Source organism: Lepidochelys olivacea (genome assembly GCF_965140295.1).
Source record: "Lepidochelys olivacea isolate rLepOli2 genome assembly, chromosome: 1".
Lineage (NCBI taxonomy): Eukaryota > Metazoa > Chordata > Testudines > Cheloniidae > Lepidochelys > Lepidochelys olivacea.
Genome location: NC_140411.1, coordinates 121,402,485 through 121,421,317, shown reverse-complemented (window position 1 = coordinate 121,421,317; position 18,833 = coordinate 121,402,485). Strand labels below are relative to the sequence as shown.

The window sequence follows — 18,833 nt, the reverse complement described above, 5'->3', positions numbered from 1 at the left end:
TATGAGCTTGCACTGTGCAGATTTTTCTATACAGCGCAAGGCAGTATTATTTTGTGTTTAGCTCCCAAAAAGGGCCGTGCATGTGAGTCCAGGGGGAGTCCCCTCGCACAGAGCTGACTTCAGTCTGTGTCTGCAGTGGGGTGTGACCCTACATGTGTGTGTGTACTGCAAGAGGCTGAAGAGCCTGATTCAGCAAAGCAGGGAGAGGGAGCCCAGGCTGATTGAACAGGGGAGGCTCAGTTAAACCCGAGTACATCAGGTGGCATCCCAGAACGGGGGGGTCCAACCCACCACACATACCATGTAACTCTTGGGAGAATTCTGCACAATGGTGTGCATATAGAATTCACATCCCCTTCAGATTTCTTTGCTTCCCCACAGAAAAATGATTTTGTGATGGGGAAGCAAAGGGAAGCTGCATGTGTGGTCATGTACCCCTCCCCAGCAGTGCTAGCATATTGTTTCAGGTGCCTGGAGCAGCTGGCAGAGAAGTAAATCACTGCGAGGAGGGGCTGTGTGCAGTGGCTGGGGACACCCAGGTCAGTGGCTCCTATCGTGCTAGTCTCAGGACAGGACTTCCTCTTCCCCTGCAAGGAGTGGCCGGGGCTGGGTCAGAACCACCCACAGAAATCCCCCAGCACTGCACTGCCCCCAACTGCTTCCTGCCTGAATTGAACACCTCTCGCCCCCCCTGTCAAGCCTCACCCGCTGCATCCGGAGCCCTACTGCACCCATATCCCCTGCTGAGCCCTATCCCACTACCCCCAAACCCACCCACTGGGCTCTGCATCTGGACCCCCACCCCTGCATCCACATCACCCCGTGCTGACTACCCTGCACACATACCCCCATCGCCAAGTCTCACCCCCTGCATCAGGATCCTTACCCCTGCACCCAGACCACCCCCCACTGAAACTCCCACCCTGACAAGCCTCATCCCACCCTGCACCTGGACCCCTACTAAGCCCCACTCCCCAGCACCCAGATGCCCCAGCTGAGCCCAACCACCTTCACCTGGACCCCTCTGCAGTCCCATTGCCCCTGCATGCAAAACCCCCAATGACAGACTGCTGAATTGGAATTTATTTGCAAACTGGAGACAATTAACTTAGGCTTGAATAGAGACTGGGAGTGGATGGATCATTACACAAAGTAAAACTGTTTCCCCATGTTTATTCCACTCCCCACTGTTCCTCAGATGTTCTTGTCAACTGCTGGAAATGGCCCACCTTGATTATCACTACAAAAGGTTCCCCCTCCCCCCCGGTAATATCTCACCTTACGTGATCACTCTCCTTACAGTGTGTATGATAACACCCATTTTTTCATGTTGTGTGTATATAAATCTCCCCACTGTATTTTCCACTGCATGCATTCGATGAAGTGAGCTGTAGCTCACGAAAGCTTATGCTCAGATAAATTTGTTAGTCTCTAAGGTGCCACAAGCCCTCCTTTTCTTTTTGCGAATACAGACTAACACGGCTGCTACTCTGAAACCAATGAGACCCTGTACATCCAGATCCCTCCTGCACCTGAACCCCCCACTGAGCCACCCACACCCAGATTTCCCCAAACAGAATCCTCTCAACCCCCACCTGGATCCCCCCACACTAAGCCCCTTCACGCTTGGATCCTGCCAGGCTGAGCCTGCTTGCTCACACCTGGTGCCGAGGGGCAGTGCTCCAGGGGGTTTCTGGGGTAGGCCCAGCCATTGCGCTGTGTCAGGGGCAGCCTCACCCCTGAGTCCATGTCCTGGGGAGGAGGGCTACACGTTGATCTCCCAGCTTCATGCAGCCAGTGGCCTGTACTCCCCACTGCCATGCTGGAGCTCCCACATTTATTTATTGACAAATACAATTTGCATTTTGAAAATATCATGCATAGAATTTTTATTTTTTTTTGGCACCAAATTCCCTCAGGAGTAATACAAGATAGACACTATCCATCTAAACAAAGAGGAAAACTCCGTAAGAAAAACTGTTTAAAGTTCTTGCACAAAACTACCAAATTTTATCTATTTCAAAAACTATCAAATGCTTGAAAAGACATTGTTTATCATTAAAAACATCTGGCCATTCTTGGGGCTGGCCTTCTAGTTAGCAGTGTATGTATTAATTATCCATCAGAGGAGGTAGGCAAAAACTGGTAGTTATCTTTATCCTTACACTCATTTCCTGATTTAAGTTCTAGTTTACTAATCAGGCTGGCTAAAATTACTTTGATTTCCCCCATTTTAAGAGTTAAATTATCATTTTTGAGGCTATTTAGCTTTTAAAGGGCTCCAAAAGAAAAAATTGCCCCCATATAAAGCAGCTACTTTTAAACTGCTTTAACATTAGCTGAAAATAACTATCTAAAGGTATATAGCTAATTTAACTGAATATTGCATACACCAAGCAATTTTTGGGCTAGTACTTTTTAAAATTTCATGAATCTCCTTGCCTGTTTTATCGTGTGTTTAGACACATTTCTTTTTATGCTCAGATCGACTTGGTGAAAGACAAAATGTGATAAAACTGATCTCTGCAACATTAATCTTCCATAAAAGGAATATGAAGAGTTGTCACAGTATTTCCCCATGATGCCTCTCTATATTTTGGGTACAAAGGTGCCCTGGTTGTAAGGTACAACTATTCACAGAAAAGATGTCTTTGTTAGGGAACCAATGCAGTTTGGAGGGGATTTTATGTTTGTTTTTAAAGTACATGCCCTTGAAAGAGCTCTGAGAAACTGTTAAGTTTTCTTATTAAATACAGAGTTGAGTATTAAGAAGCCTTTTTCAGAAATTAGTTCTTGGGTAACCCTAAGTTTTGCTTACAGTATGTTTTGTGAGTGCCTCACTTTGTTTAACTACTGGTATAAATCTTGTTTTGTTACCAAGACGGATCATGGCTTAGATAAAAGGGTATATAAAGTGGCAAATTGCCTGGTTTGGTCCCCCTGGAGCCATACTACATGAAGAACAGAAGTAAAGGAATCCCACTCTCATGAATAGATATAAGTGATTGGGCAACAAAATGGCAAATGTAATTTAATGTGGATAAACGTAAAGTAATGCACATTGTATGTATAATTGGGATTATTTTTTCCAATATGATGGGGGCTAGTTTAGCTACAACTAATCAGGAGAAAGATCTTGGAGTCATCATGGATAGCTCTCTGAAGACGTCCACACAGTGTGCAGCGGCAGTAAAAAAAGCAAACAGGATGTTAGGAATAATTAAAAAAGGGATAGAGAATAAGACGGAGAATATCTTATTGCCCTTATAGAAATCCATGGTTCGTCCACATCTTAAATACTGCATACAGATGTGGTCCCCTCATCTCAAAAAAGATATACTGGCATTAGAAAAGGTTCAGAAAAGGGCAACTAAAATGATTCGGGGTTTGGAACGGGTCCCATATGAGGAGAGATTAAAGAGGCTAGGACTTTTCAGCTTGGAAAAGAGGAGACTACGGGGGGCTATGATAGAGGTATTTAAAATCATGAGTGATGTGGAGAAAGTGAATAAGGAAAAGTTATTTACTTGTTCCCATAACGTAAGAACTAGGGGCCACCAAATGAAATTAATGGGTAGCAGGTTTAAAACAAATACAAGGAAGTTCTTCTTCACTCAGCACACAGTCAACCTGTGGAACTCCTTGCCTGAGGAGGGTGTGAAGGCTAGGACTATAACAGGGTTTAAAAGAGAACTGGATAAATTCATGGAAGTCCATTAATGGCCATTAGCCAGGATGGGTAAGGAATGGTGTCCCTGACCTCTGTTTGTCAGAAGGTGGAGATGGATGGCAGGAGAGATCACTAGATCATTAACTGTTAGGTTCACTCCCTCTGGGGCACCTGGCATTGGCCACTGTCGGTAGACAGGATACTGGGCTGGATGGACCTTTGGTCTGACCCAGTATGGCCGTTCTTATGTTCTTATAAGAAAACTGAGTGGCAACATTAGGCTTGATAAACTGGTCAAAAAAATGCCAGTTGACCACCTATTATTTGATCACACTCAAATACAGTAACTCCTAGTTAACGCAGTAGTTACATTCTTGAAAAATGCAACTTTAAGCAAAACAATGTTAAGTGAATCCAATTTCCCCATAAGAATGAATGTAAATGGGGAGAGGGGGGGATTTAGGCTCCAGGGAATTTTTTTTGCCAGACAAAAGACATTATATACATATACAGTATAAGTTTTAAACCATTTTAAACAATGTAATATAGGTATAAGTTTTAAACAGTTTAATCCTGTAATCAGCAATGATGTTTGTGAAGCTTGGTTGAGGTGGTGGAGTCAGAAGGTGAAAGAGGGTGGATTGTTTGGCTGCTCCTCTTGCTGTTCTTTCTAAAGTGCTGGAGGCTGCTCAACCCACAGCTCTGCCCCTGGCCTGCCCCCACTCCACCCCTTCGCCAAAGGCCCCATCCCACCCCTGCTCAACTCCCTCCCCCTGAGCACACCGCGTCCTCGCTCCTCCCCACCCTCTTGAATGCTGCGAAACAGCTAATTGCTGGGTACAGGAGGCACAGGGAGGCTGCACACCACATCCTCATTCCTCCTCCTAAGCCTCCTGAACACTGCAACACAGCTGATTGCTGTGGGTGGGAGGCGCAGTGAGGGAGTGGGGATTCACTGATCTGCGGGGGCCCACTGTCAGGCTGCGTGGTGGTGGTGATGGTGGTGGAAGGGAGCTGATAGGGGGGCTGCCAGCCAACCCTGATTCCAAGCTCCCACCCACCCACTAGCTCCAAGGGGCTGCTCTTCCAAAGAATCCTGCAAGTAGTAGACAAAGTACTGTACTAGCAGGTGGCAGACAAACAATGTTATAAGTGAACATTGCACAACTTTAAATGAGTATGTTCTCTAATAGATCAGTGATGTAACAACAAAACAAAGTTAACTGGGACAACGTTAAGTGAGGAGTTACTGTACTGTCACATGTTCCAGCAAGAAAAAAAGTGATGTAGGTGGTTGCCTACATTTTTGATTGCATTATGGTGCCATTCTTTCATTTTTTAGAACTTGGTTTCATTGTGTCTTGCATTGTTCTAAGATGAAATAACTCAGTTAAGTAATTTTTTTTGTAATTAGGAGTAAGTATCTGAGCTAAGCCTATTAGAAACAAAGTCTTCCTCTCTTTTGTTACTGTTGTTCCCATTCTAATAAAATAGTGCTTTAAAATATATGACAAGCCAACTGACCAATTATTTTTGGACCTGTGAAATGCTTAACTCTAGGCAGTATATATCATAAAGAACATCCTCCAATACTTACATGTTACAGACAGATTTGGCACTGGGAGGAGACATCCTTGATTTCAAAAAACAAAAAAAACCGACATTTTTTCTTTTTCCCCATTTACAGTTTAGTCTTCCAGTTGAACTACATTATGACTTACTTATGCAATTATACAAACTTGTGAATTAAGTAGTACAAATGGAACATATGGAAATGCTAAGAGTTTAAAAAACAAGTTTACCATAGAAAACCAGTCATAATTTAAATGAATGTGCATGGATATTTGAAAATTATACACCCATATATACATTTTAGAGTACAGAAAGGAATAAGAATGCAGGAATAAGACAAAAAAACAAAAAATTGTAAAGTTTGTGATACATAATGAATGTTTAATAAGTTAAGAAAAAATGTGATTTTGAATTGTGGTCAAGTGTGTAAAGTATATTTGTTTGGGTAGTAAGGGGGAAGTCCAGCATAACCTCAAAGGAATCTAGAGGATGTTGTCGGCACACTATGATAAAAATGACAACCGATATCTCTTCAGCTGCATGTCTGGGTGAAAAACATGACATTTAATTACCCTTACTCCTCATACGCAAGTCTTCAGCTATACACTAGTACTGGTCAGATGAACTATATTTCTCTTAAAAGTTGTTTTTCGAAAAGAACAATCACTTTCAGACAGACATATTTTAACTTTAATTTAGCTCTTCAGTAGTGAAGTCTACAATGTATGAATGAATTTACACCAACCATCATATTAAAAAGGGAATTCTGTGGAGGGATGAAGAGATGCTGTCACAGTTCTTGGGGACTGGACAGGTACCAACTGCACTCTAACTGGAACTCACTATTGAGCAACATAAGCCACTCTCTTCCCCAGAGGCTAACTGTACATTCAGTGTGTGTTGGCCCTGCCAACCTGGGAAACAAGAGACCTATCTTAGGTTTCCTGAATGATACTGCAGAACACTACTCAAGCGGCCTACCAATTTCAATCATTTTATAGTATTTCATTCTGACAATGTTTTATGATTTTAGATAAATAAAACTACAAACCTAAAAACTGAAAGGAAATCTCAATTTCAAAACAAATTGACTCAGCTAAAGATTGCTACAGCTTACTTTGGATTTTGCATAGTTTATTTAAAATGCATTAGGGCGTTTCATATCACTCCAAACTGCCAGCTTAATGTTCGTTTTCTTTTTAGTATTTTAGGTGCATGCCAGCCTCAATTGATCAGAGTTCTTGAAAGCAGGTATTTTCCATGAGAATACTTCATGACTGGGAGGATGCAGCAGACATACTCTTCTTATTTTAGTCTTTGTGTTTTGCTTAAAGCACTAATACACCCACAATTCCCCATGCTTGGCTCTCTTCAGAAAGGCTTCAGTATCCCTTCCTTCCTCTGAATCTTGCTCTGCCATCCAACTAAAGATTGAAGAATAATTAAGTCAACATATTGCAAAATGTAAAATACTAGTATTAGAACTGCTTTGAAACACCTGTGTTTCTATTTCTGGCACTTTACAAACAAGGATACCATAAGGAAAAAGTCACTGAAGAGAATAAATGGTTTCTCCATAAAAAGACTCAAGACTGGTGTGACAGTACATGGTAGCACTATCTTCAGAAATCTTACTCATAATTAATACCAGGTGACTGATTAGCACTATCATGTAGACTTCAGATTTGCTGAAGGACCTTAGACAGAATAATAGTAAGTGGTACAATAGAGCCGCGAGAGTGAGGAAGCTGTGTACGTGGGGTACTGTAGAGAATACTTATTAGTCTTATCTTACTGATCATCACTCGTGATCTGGAGAATGTGCTACACAGCAAATTCAGAGTAAGCTAAAATGGAAGGTGTTGCAAACACCTGTGAGGCTGGGGTAATATAAAAAGGAACCTACAGTGTCTATAAATATGGGTGAAAAATAAAGTGAGATTCAATTTAGGAAAAATGCAAGTTAATATCTAAGGGAAGTAATACATGGATATATAATTGGAGAAAAAAGCCTAAAGATTTACTGTACACCAGCATTTCCTAAAGCTGAGAGTGGAGAGCTGCTGTACAGTAGATTGTTTTTAGCACTGCAGAGAGATATGGCAGCAAGAAGGGCCATGTTATTTTGGCCTGGCATAGTTCCTCTGAGCTTAAGTTTTCCATTTTCAAGGTTGCGATGACTGAGTATTCTTGAATCCAACAATAATTCAGCTAGTATGTTCTAGACACTTAAATTTGAGGAACAGATTACTACTATGCAAAATCATTAACTAGAATTCATTGCTATAGGACAAGAAAAAGTTAGGTAAACATAAGATTGACCATATTACAACAGTCACCATGCCATGTGGAGAGAGAGAACGTGTACACTCCCTGCCCATTTGTGTATCTAATTGCTAGCACAGAAGCATACTTTATTCTTTACCCAGCTGCTGATCTTCTTATGTCCTGAAATATGACAACTGAAAACCCTAATCATTTTAATCTAGTGTAAATGTTAAAAGTATTTGTTTTTGCATGCAGTGCCAAATCCTTTAAAAAATGTACTAAGTTATTTGCCTCACTAGTACCCTGAGATAGTAAAATTCCAGAACACAAAATCTTTTAAAATTCCATTTTAAGTTTGTTGCCTTTTAATCTAATTGGTCTACAAACGTGTCTTTTTCCCCTATATTACGGGACAGGTTAAGCAGAAGCACACAAACAGCCTTTTCTATTATATTCCTATTTAAATATAATTATCATAATCGCTCACTCTTTTCCTTTCCAGAATAAATAATCTAATCCAGAGGTTCTCAAACAGGGGGATGAGGCTCTCTGGGACAGAGGGTGGGGAATGCATTCTGGGGGGCATGAGGTGCTTGAGGTGGGGGAAAAAAACCTTACTGTTCACATTTTACCCACAGCAATAAATAACTAGCAAAGCTGATTCCTTCAGACATATCAGGTCCTCAGATGGTGCTGTGCATTTTGACGGTTTTCTGTTAAGCTTGCAGAGCATTTAACAAAGATGTTGCCATTTATAGATTAATCTGTTCGCTACAATGTAGTCTGCACATTTAATTGTAAGCATTGGCCACAATCACAGGTTTGCTTTTGCTGTTACAATGGGTCGTTGGCTCCGTTTGAATCAATGCCTTACTGTTTTTAATATTTAATCAGAGGTGCATGTTGATTTTTTTCTAATCCGTGTACGTATCTGTGTGGCGGGCGGGGAGGCATAAACCACTACAGACACAAAGAAGAGGGGCGCAATCAATTAAGTTTGAGAACCACCTACCTAGTCTTTTTGATCTGTCCTTGTTACATACTGAACTATAATGAGAAATATTTGAAGATTGGTACAGTGTTGTTGTAGACATGCTGGAGAGTAAATAAGATATTTGAAGACACTTTTCTAGCATATTTCTAGCTTAATTCTATTTTCCTTTCTAGCTGAATTAAGACAGTTTCCCCTGGAGAAGGGTTGAAGGCTGGGAGGCTAGAGCAGCAGAGTGGGATGAAAGATCTTAGGTATGTTCCATTTCTGCATCCCTCCTTAATCTAAAATTAAAATCAGGGTTTATTCATTATAGAGCAAAGTAACACGTTAGGTAAGACCAAAAACAGGCTGTGTGCCCATCATGTGTGGAATGGTTTGATATCAACTTTGCTGTCTCTACCCTATTTAAAAAAAAGCGCTTTATGACCGCAAAGGTCAACATTTCCATACAAGAAACTCATAGCCAGTCTGGGGAAACTCCTCCTTTTCTATCAAGGTAGGTACTTATAATAGTATGCTGTGGTACTTGAGCGCTCACTCCCAAAAGGAGAGTTTGTCACTCAATCATAAAACTGACTTATATCTCCTTAAATTAACAGTCATCCAATTACCTAAGCACATTACAGTAAAAATACAAAACTTCAAGTGGAAAGCAGAAGTCCATTACCACAGTAAAATGATCCTTCAATGAGTCTCCTCTAAACTTAAATCAATGTCCCCCAGTTCTGTTTCTTCCCATGATCTCAAATAGATAAGATTAAAGTATGGCTAAATATCAATCCTAAATATTAAAAAGCTATTTTACCTACGGCTCTTTCATATTTAAAATAACCCCAATTTTGTTTATCATTTCCTATTTTTATTGCAGCTGTCACACTCTGAGCCTTCTCCAATTTAAATATGAATATCTTGTTGGATTATACCCACAACCTAATTCATTGTTTTGCTTGAGTGCAAAAGATGCGCTATACTAATGTTCACAAGAGCTAACATTTATTAAGGACCAATTACAATTATGACAAGTAAGGAGCTATTCTACTAAATGATGTCAATTTGATTCATTTCAATGGTGTCTTCTTCCTCATCAGAATCTTTTAGAAAAGGAAAAAAAAAAAAAAAAAACCAAAAAAACACTGGCAACAAAGACTAACAAACAATCAAACCAATCACTTACCATTGACCTTTTGCACTCAAAAAAAGAAACCTGCAAACTTCTGCAGTGTCCTTCCTTCAAGCATTGTCTGGGGCTTTTTCCTTCCTGTCACATGAAACATAAAAGCATAAGAATACAGTGTATTTCTTCAGTGGAAAGGACACTACAGACAAGGCACCTCTAAAAAGTCCTGTGGACACTGTTGAAACTTTGTCCAAGGTCCTTTAACTTGTGTTCTTTGCTGTGGTAAATTCCAGGTAAGTGGAACTGAGAGTTGTGAAAGTCCAGATAATAATTCTTTCCCTTCTCCTCCCACTCCCAAGACATGTGCTTGTATCAGTAAAATGAAGACCAGGGTGGATAAAAATCAATGTTTAAAAAAACAACAACAACAAAAAAAACCCACCTGATTTTTTTTATTTCAACTGGATTTTTTTGGATAAAATGCTTTTTGAGGAAAAAACCTATCTAAAGATAATTTTAATTAAGATACATGATAGCTCAAAGCTATCTCATCATGGAATAGGGATTATAAATTCTAATTCTATAGTATGAGACAATATATTCATATAATTTTTAAGAAAAGTTTTGTAAATGAGTTCCAATAGTTCTTGGATTAGGGACCCAATCTGATGGGATTCCAGGGGCTTCTGTACAGATTATTTAGGTTAATCTTTCTATATACCCAATGGGACTCAGTGCTCAATCTAGAACAGTGGTGGCCAACCTGAGCCTGAGAAGGAGCCAGAATTTACCAATGTACATTGCCAAAGAGCCACAGTAATATGTCAACAGCCCCCGCCCACTTCTAGCACCTCTCACCCATCAGCAGCCCTGACGATCAGCACCTCCCCCTCCCTCCCTCCACCTCCCGGTCAGCTGTTTCGTGGTGTGCAGGAGGCTCTGGGGGAAAGGGGATCGGGAGGGCATGGCAGGCTCAGGGGAGGGCGCGGGAAGGGGTGGAGTGGGGCCAGGCCTGTGGCAGAACCAGGGGTTGAAGAGTGAGCATCCCTCAGCACATTGGAAAGTTGGCACCAAGTTGCCAACCAAGGAAAGTTGGTTAGTTTTGCAGTTCTCAAACTGTGGATTTGTGTCCCCAGAGATAACATGCCTGTTAACAGCAAAAATGTTTTTAAATAAGTATATAGAGGTGAGAAATAACTGACCTCAACCCTATTGTCCCTCTGCAAACTTGTGTACACACAGTCAATCCCTTACCTCTCTCTAAAAGTACAAAGTTTCAAAAAGTTCAATGAATAGAAGATTCTTGGGGATGGAATAGATCTGGACAAGGAGAAGAAGTCTGGAGATAAATGTGAGAAGGGAGGAACAGGCAGTAGAAACAAAAGTGAAACTGTTTGAGCAGCATATTCCGGAAGTCTTGAGGTCTTTCCGAGTGTAGCCTTCATTGATTTGAGATCTAACATACCATTCTCTCACTAAAAGGGAAAACCTATAATGGCAGCAGGCCATAAGAGAGACCCAGTTTGGGGATATTTTAATTAAGTTCCTCTACTTGTGGGTAAAACAGGCATGCGTGAAAAATGCAAACTGTGGAACAAAGAAATGCAAGGCCTGGTTGCCCAAATGAAACAACATCATGAAAAGTGCTCCTTCTCAGGAGGAAGCTGTGTTGAACATGATGAAAAACATCTTTCCTGTGATGAACTTTTTGAAACTTTGTACTTTTAGAGAGAGGAAAGGGATTGACTCTGTGTACACAAACATCCTGAACGTGCAGGATTTTCAGGTTGGTAAACTTTTTTAATTCATACTTCTTTCTTACGGACTGATTGTCTTCTCTCTGGACTATTCCTGAATTCTCATGTTTGAGCAAAAAATATAGTGGTTACTTTATGGTACTATCATTTTAGATGCAGTTGCGATAAAAAAAAATAGCTGAAATAAACAGATCTTACTTGTACAATTTCATATTTAAAGTAGTACTGAGCGTCAGTGAATGCTAAATGAGCAGTACGGTAATAATAATTAAATAACTACACTGACTTATTTTGTTTAGGAGAATCCATCCTCAACATACAAGATTCTGAAGACTATCCACCTTCAAGATCACCATCATTTTCTATAGTTTCAGAGTTATCTGACAGTGATAGTGGTTTAGTCACATCAAGTACGTCACACAGCCATAGTATATAACCTGTAGCAAAAAGAAAAAAAAACTCCATCATCCACAAACCACCATAGACAAGTTTGTGATAAGAACCAGCAGATTACAAAAAGAGCTAATTGATGAAAAAATTGCCTGATTTGTTTATGCAACAAACTTTCCTTTTCGTATGATTGAGAACCCACACTTCATTAACATGGTTCAGTCATTAAATAGAGTCACAGTACCAGCAGATGTCACAGGCAAATTGCTGGATAAAGCGTATGAAAGAGAAATTGAGCAGCGCGCAAAAGGTCTAGAGGATGAAATCGTTAACCTGAGTCTTGATGGGTGGAGCAATGTCCACAATGATCCTGTTGTATGTGCTTGTGTGACAACAGAAGAAGGAAATGTCTTCCTTGCAGAAACAACTGATACATCAGGAAATGCACACACAGCAGAATACTTACAAGAAGTAGCAGTAAAAGCTATAACAAACTATGAAAAAAAATTCAAATGTCTAGTACGCAGCTTGGTCACAGACAATGCTGCAAATGTATCCAAGATGAGAAGAAATTTAGGAGAGAGTGAAGAGAGTCCCAAGCTAACAACATACGGTTGCAGTACTCATTTGATGCACCTCCTAGCCAAAGACTTCAATGTTCCAGAAATAAAGGTTAATGTTGCTGAAATTGCAAAATACTTCCATAACAACCACTTTGCAGCAGCTACTCTGAAAAAAGTGGGAGGAACGAAGCTAACTCTCCCTCAAGACGTGCAATGGAACTCAGTAGTGGACTGTTTTGAGCACTGTATCAAGAACTGGCCTAATCTGATGACAGTTTGTGAACAAAATCATGAAAAATGAGATGGCACTCTCACAGCCAAAGTTCTCAACATTGGGCTTAAGAGAAATGTTGAACACATGCTGAGCACCCTGAAGCCTATTTCTGTAGTCTTAAACAAAATGCAAGGAAATAGCTGTTTTATTGCTGATGTTGTTGAAAGTTGGAAGGAACTGAGTGAGATCTTAAAAAGAGAAATATACAATGACAGAGTTAAATTACAAGCATTAAAAAAACGAATGGGACAAGCACTATCTCCAGCTCATTTTCTTGCAAATAGTCTCAATACTTGGTATCAGGGTCAAATCTTAACTGATGAAGAAGAGGAGTTGGCTATAACATGGACATCCAGCAATCATCCCTCCATAATGCCAACTATAATAAACTTCAGAGCTAAGGGTGAACCATTCAAGAAATGTATGTTTGCTGATTATGTTTTAAAGAAAGTCACACAAGTGAACTGGTAGAAGTCACTTAAGAACTTGGATTCAGAGACTGTTGAAGTGATAATCTCTCTTTTAACAGCAGTAGCTCCTTCTGCCGTTGTAGAAAGAGTATTTTCTTCCTTTGGACTAATTCATTCCAAATTGAGAAATCATTTGGAACCTGAAAAAGCAGAAAAGCTTGTTTTTCTTTTCCAGATTATGAACAAACAGGAAAATGAAGGTGAAGACCACTGAATTAGCTGCAGCAGCGAATATTTTGAGTTTCTCATGTTGACATGGATGACATAGTCTATTTAATTTTTGTTTAAAAAAAATCAAGTAACTATTTTAGTGAAAAACAATTTTAACAAAAAGAAACCTGATTTTAAAAAACGTGAATGTTTAATTACATTCAAAAATTCATATGCTTGCTTTGTTAAAATATTATATGTTTGCAGTTGAACAAAAAAATCCAGAATACATAATGTTGTTGTTTTAGTTAAATAAAACAATTTAAATGTGTGTCTGGTGATGTTCTCCTCCTAATGCAGCCTGGCAAGAAAATCCTCCAAATATTAATGATTAACCTGTTGAATTGGAGATCTTTATGAAGTCATTGGGAGGTGAACTATCTGCTTCAACTACCTTTGGTAAATGAAATAACCAATCGTTCATTTTCTGATATAGCTGTAAAACTAATCTGAAAAGTTTTCAAAATAAATCAGTTTAAAAATGTATAATGTGTATCTTCTAAAAATGAAACCTACATCTAACTCTGAGTTGTGAAGAATATGTACTAAGATAACAACCAACAAGAATGCATTTTTATGTAGAAATCCATAATTAAATAGAGTCTTCCTGACTAGCGATTTAAATCATGACTTTAATCAATTTGATTTAAATCAAATCCACCCTGACAGAAGAATAATCTAACTGGATACACATCTTTTGAGGGGTTTTAGATTTATTCAAACTGGACTTAACGTAATGCTAAAAGCAAGCTATCGTCACCAGAAGACCAAAAACAAAACAAAACAGTGGTAATTGTGCTGGTGAAAGGTGTCAACAAGACAGTCTTGGAGACAGACGTTTTCTACTTATCTACACAACATAGACAGCAGCAGGGCAAGCTTCCCTACAACATTCTGCTGATGTGCTTCAACCCCAATTGAAGGGACCACCTTTAGCGGATGAAAGTTTTTTTAAGTCTCTATTTCTATTCAGTCCTGAGGCTCCTATTCAAGTAGCCAAGCAAGGGTGCCAACTCTGATGGGAGCTTTCCATATGAACTTTTTGTTTCAATGAACTAAAATTTTATTAACAGTACAGAACTTCTAACACAACCATTTGACTTTTATAGAAAAAAAATCACACTACCACACCTGAAGTTCTGTATGATCAAATTTTAACATTTCTGTTTCAATTCACACACATTTTCCAAGCTCATGATCATACACAATAAACTAACCCACCGTGACACTTTCTTGGGGTGCCCAGGACTGTGAGTTACCTTGTTAGCCCGTGTTTCCAGTGAGAGAGAGACTTGCTGGTGCTTAATTGGGTATTACCTCCTTGACACTTCCCGCCTGTTAGCCACCCAAAGAACCTCCACTGGGCAATTCTAGCCTTCACTTTTCTTGTTATGATAACTTAGCAGGCTAACCTTCTGACTAAGGAATTTTATCTCACCCAAAATGTCTTTTGTAGTGTTTCCAACCAGGACAGGTTGGGATCCTGTTTTCATGAATGAAATCCCACCGAACGATTACTTCCTCAGGTGCAGGATAAAGATAAAGTCCTTTTGCCTTCTCTTTTATCCCCCAAAATTAATTATTGGATACTGAAGTTGGGATGCCTCCCTAGCACCCCAAAAAGTTTATTCCATATTGTGCTGACTTCACATCCCCATGCTGACTTTGTATGCAAAGAGGGCTTCCATTGTATTGGCTAACAATGCTTAATTTACATTGTGAACTGCGGCAGACAAGTGATATAAAATCTTTGTCTGGTAGATACCTCTTTGTCAACTCTGCCTTGATTCAGACTGTAGGAACATATTTCCTTTATACTGTACATATAAAGCTTTTTACATCATATCTATACAGACATTTCACAAGCGTATTTATGATCAATGTGTTTTCTGGCTTTAATTTAAGATGGTACATGACATCTTTTATAAAAAGCAGTGAGTCTGGCAGGTCTGTCAAGAGTTACTGTTACAGAACAGTGAACCCTTTGCCAGTTCGCACTGAGGGATTCTTAGGGGTCACACACATCTTCTCTTACAATGATTCTGTTTATTTATACTTATCTCTATTGTAGGTGCCTCCAAAGTAAATAAATCATTGTGGAATTCTCATTCCTACATTTCACTTTCTCTTCTATTTGCCCTCAAATGCAAGATACTGGAAGTTTTCTAGGTTTCAGTTTATCATGAAAGAGGGCAAGATTTTCTGGTCTATTTAAAATGAGATGTCCATAAAGATAATATAGTGAGCACTGCATGTTTTCAAACAGTAAGTTGGTAAAGAAGTTTAAGTATCAATGCCATCACAGCAATTGAACCTATTTGCATACTTGGCATATATGTAGCAATTCACATGTTCAGACAGTGTTTTACAAACATTAACAGTTCATTTCTCCTTTGGATTTTAGATGGAAATATGGCAATTCAAAAACAAAAGCTCAGGTGTACAACAATCTGCATTTTTAAAATAGAATCATAGAATATCAGGGTTGGAAGGGACCTCAGGAGGTCATCTAGTCCAACCCCCTGCTCAAAGCAGGACTAATCCCCAACTAAATCATCCCAGCCAGGGCTTTGTCAAGCCTGATCTTAAAAACCTCAAAGGAAGGAGATTCCACCACCTCCCTAGGTAACGCATTCCAGTGTTTCACCACCGTCCTAGTGAAAAAGATTTTCCTAATGTCCAACCTAAACCACCCCCACTGCAACTTAAGACCATTACTCCTTGTTCTGTCATCAGCTACCACTGAGAACAATCTATATCGATCCTCTTTGGAACCCCCTTTCAGGTAGTTGAAAGCAACTATCAAATCCCCCCTCATTCTTCTCTTCTGCAGACTAAACAATCCCAGTTCCCTCAGCCTCTCCTCATAAGTCATGTGTTCCAGTCCCTTAATCATTTTTGTTGCCCTCCGCTGGACTCTTTACAATTTTTCCACATCCTTCTTGTAGTGTGGGGCCCAAAACAGGAGACAGTACTCCAGATGAGGCCTCACCAATGTCGAATAGAGGGGAACGATCACGTCCCTTGATCTGCTGGCAATGCCCCTACATATACATCCTGAAATGCCATTGGCCTTCTTGGCAACAAGGGCACACTGTTGACTCATATCCAGCTTCTCGTCCACTGTAACCCCTAGGTCCTTTTCTGCAGAACTGCTGCCAAGCCATTTGGTCCCTAGTCTGTAGCGGTGCATGGGATTCTTCCGTCCTAAGTGCAGGACTCTCTGCACTTGTCCTTGTTGAACCTCATCAGATTTCTTTTGGCCCAATCCTCTAATTTATCTAGGGCCCTCTGTATCCTATCCCTACCCTCCAGCGTATCTATCTCTCCTCCCAGTTTAGTGTCATCTGCAAACTTGCTGAGGGTGCAGAAAACGATCAGGTAATTATTGGCATCTAGTGTTTATAGATTTTCAGCAGCTGCACATAAACCTACTCAGAGGCTCCATCTTCAACAGGAAAAAAGGTTTATTGCTAGCTCATGTTAGACAGTGGGCATGGCCCTTTCAGGTTATTTATCCTATGTAATTGAAAACATGGTCTAAAACTTCACCACTTCAAACTTTCATACCTGGTCGCTTTTTTTTATTTAATTTTCTGCAATTTCACTCAGTGAAAGTCTCTCTGTACAAGGATTTTTTTACAAAGCCTCCGTAGCCTATTATTCAAGGGATAAAAGGTTATGGTGATCTCACGTTGGTGGTGTTGCCTGAAGTGGCAAATTCTTTGATTTTTATTGACCAGCTGGTTACAGCGTTAGCTCTGGAGGTACTCGGTCTGGAAATAATCACAAGGTCTGAAATATTTAAAGACGTTTTAATTCTTCTATTGACATTGACTTTCCATGAATTCTCTTCTTTGATATGCACTAGAGTTTCTAGCTTTGATACTGACAGTTTATATACTAACGATCAATTTAGCAAACAAAACAAAGAGCGCTTTTATTTCCAGTACTACCGAGGTTTAGGGCTTGTCTATATTATCCGCAGGATCTATCCAGCGGGGGGAAGGGGGGTGGTGGTGTCGATTTATCGCATCTAGTCTAGACTAGACACCATAAGTTGACCGCTGAGTGCTCGCCCATTGACTCCGGGACCGAGAGGTGTGGGAAAAGTCGACAGGGGAGCATCAGTTGTCGACTCACCGTGGTGTCAACTTCAGCTATGTTATTCACATACCTGAAGTTGCGTAACTTAGATTGATCTCCCCTGCTCCCAGTGTAGAACAGGCCTTCCCAGTGTAGAACAGGACTAAGACGTAGGCCTGACTAAGAGAAAAGGTATTATATTTTGAAGATTGCTTATTAGCAACTTCAAAATCTCCTGAATGTCAAAATGAGCATTACAGTTCCCTTTAAATTACAACCCTAAAGTCACAAATCTTGACAGCTCAGAATGTGATAAATCATGTGATAATGGTTCTGTCATGCAAGACATCACAAGAGGTGGCAACCAATGACAGAATAAAATACAGACAATATGTTATCCCAGAGAAAATAAAGTAGATTGATCTAATAATAATACAAAGCGCTCTATAGGATTTTCACTTTGGAAGTGCTCAACAAAGTCTAACAATACTCTTATATTATTCCCCACATTTTTCAGATGAGAAAACAGTCAAAAATGTTAATAGCCCAAATGCATACAGTGAAACCCCTGGGATTACAATTCTGAATTCTTCCTTTGCTTGGCTATTTGCCCGAGACAAATAATATTTTATTAGTTTTATCACCATCATGTGCCGCCTGGTAGATTTTAATCAGGCTTTCCAAGGCTCCTTGGAACCAATTTCCCATGTAAGGTGGGGGAACTCAGCCAGTGACCCTTCTGAGGGAGATGGATCACGTTTTTTGCCATTTACGCTGGGGCACGAAGGCCTTCAGCGGTGTCGCACGTGTGTAAATAAAGGCAAGGCTTCGATACGTTGACCTGTGAAGGTGTAACTTGTTGGGACGGTTCTGCTGATGGCAGATGGGGAAGACAGTGTCCAGCTCTTCCCTTGTAGTTGTGCCAACTCCACGGGGCTCCGAGGCGCAGGGACGGTTTCACCCACATCCGTCCAGCCTGGGGCCGACTCGCTGCTCTATGTAGATGGTCCCTTGTCACAGGGGAGCCAGGCCCAGTGCGGCCGGGAGGACCCAACCGCTTTGCAGCGGCAAGGACGCTGCGGGACCGGGCGCGAGTCAGGTGCAGGGGCGCGGCCTAGCCCCTCACCCGGGGGTAACAGGGACGGGGCCGCCCAGCCCCCCACATTGACTGTATGACGCCGGGGTCTCTCAGCAGGCCCCGCCCTCCCCCGTACCTGTGTGACGCAGGAGGTCTCGAGCAGACACTGTCTCAGGTCCTCCCGCACCCCGGCACAGGCCCGCCCGTCCTCCTCCTTCTCCTCATAGTATTTGGGCATCGCGGCAGCGCTCCCCGCACACAGCCTCTGGGCTTCTCACTGCAGCAGCGCCGACGCCGCCATCTTGTTGTCCTTTGACCCAGATGCGGCGCACGGGCAGACACCGCCGCTGCGCTTTCCCGCCGGGACAGGAACTACCGTACCCA

The 18,833-nt window shown here is 40.9% G+C and overlaps 1 protein-coding gene across 1 annotated transcript; it reads right to left on the bottom strand.

Annotated features, from left to right (window-relative positions):
• Positions 1 to 5,909: 5,909 nt before the first annotated feature.
• On the bottom strand, positions 5,910 to 18,803 carry COA5 (cytochrome c oxidase assembly factor 5). Its single transcript, XM_084642118.1, has 3 exons — positions 18,586 to 18,803; positions 9,679 to 9,762; positions 5,910 to 6,666 (listed from the first exon to the last, which is right to left on the bottom strand). Exons 1-3 carry the CDS (start codon positions 18,685 to 18,687, stop codon positions 6,625 to 6,627), a joined length of 228 nt encoding a protein of 75 aa, XP_084498244.1. The 5' UTR covers positions 18,688 to 18,803; the 3' UTR covers positions 5,910 to 6,624.
• Between the last annotated feature and the right edge of the window lie 30 nt (positions 18,804 to 18,833).

Coding starts and splice junctions, on each gene's coding strand:
- COA5 (XM_084642118.1), bottom strand. CDS start 18,687: ATGCCCAAATACTATGAGGAGAAGGAGGAGGACGGGCGGGCCTGTGCC. Junction 9,763..18,585: donor AGACCTCCTGCGTCACACAG/GTACGGGGGAGG, acceptor TTCATGTGACAG/GAAGGAAAAAGCCCCAGACA. Junction 6,667..9,678: donor TTGAGTGCAAAAGGTCAATG/GTAAGTGATTGG, acceptor TTCAATCTTTAG/TTGGATGGCAGAGCAAGATT.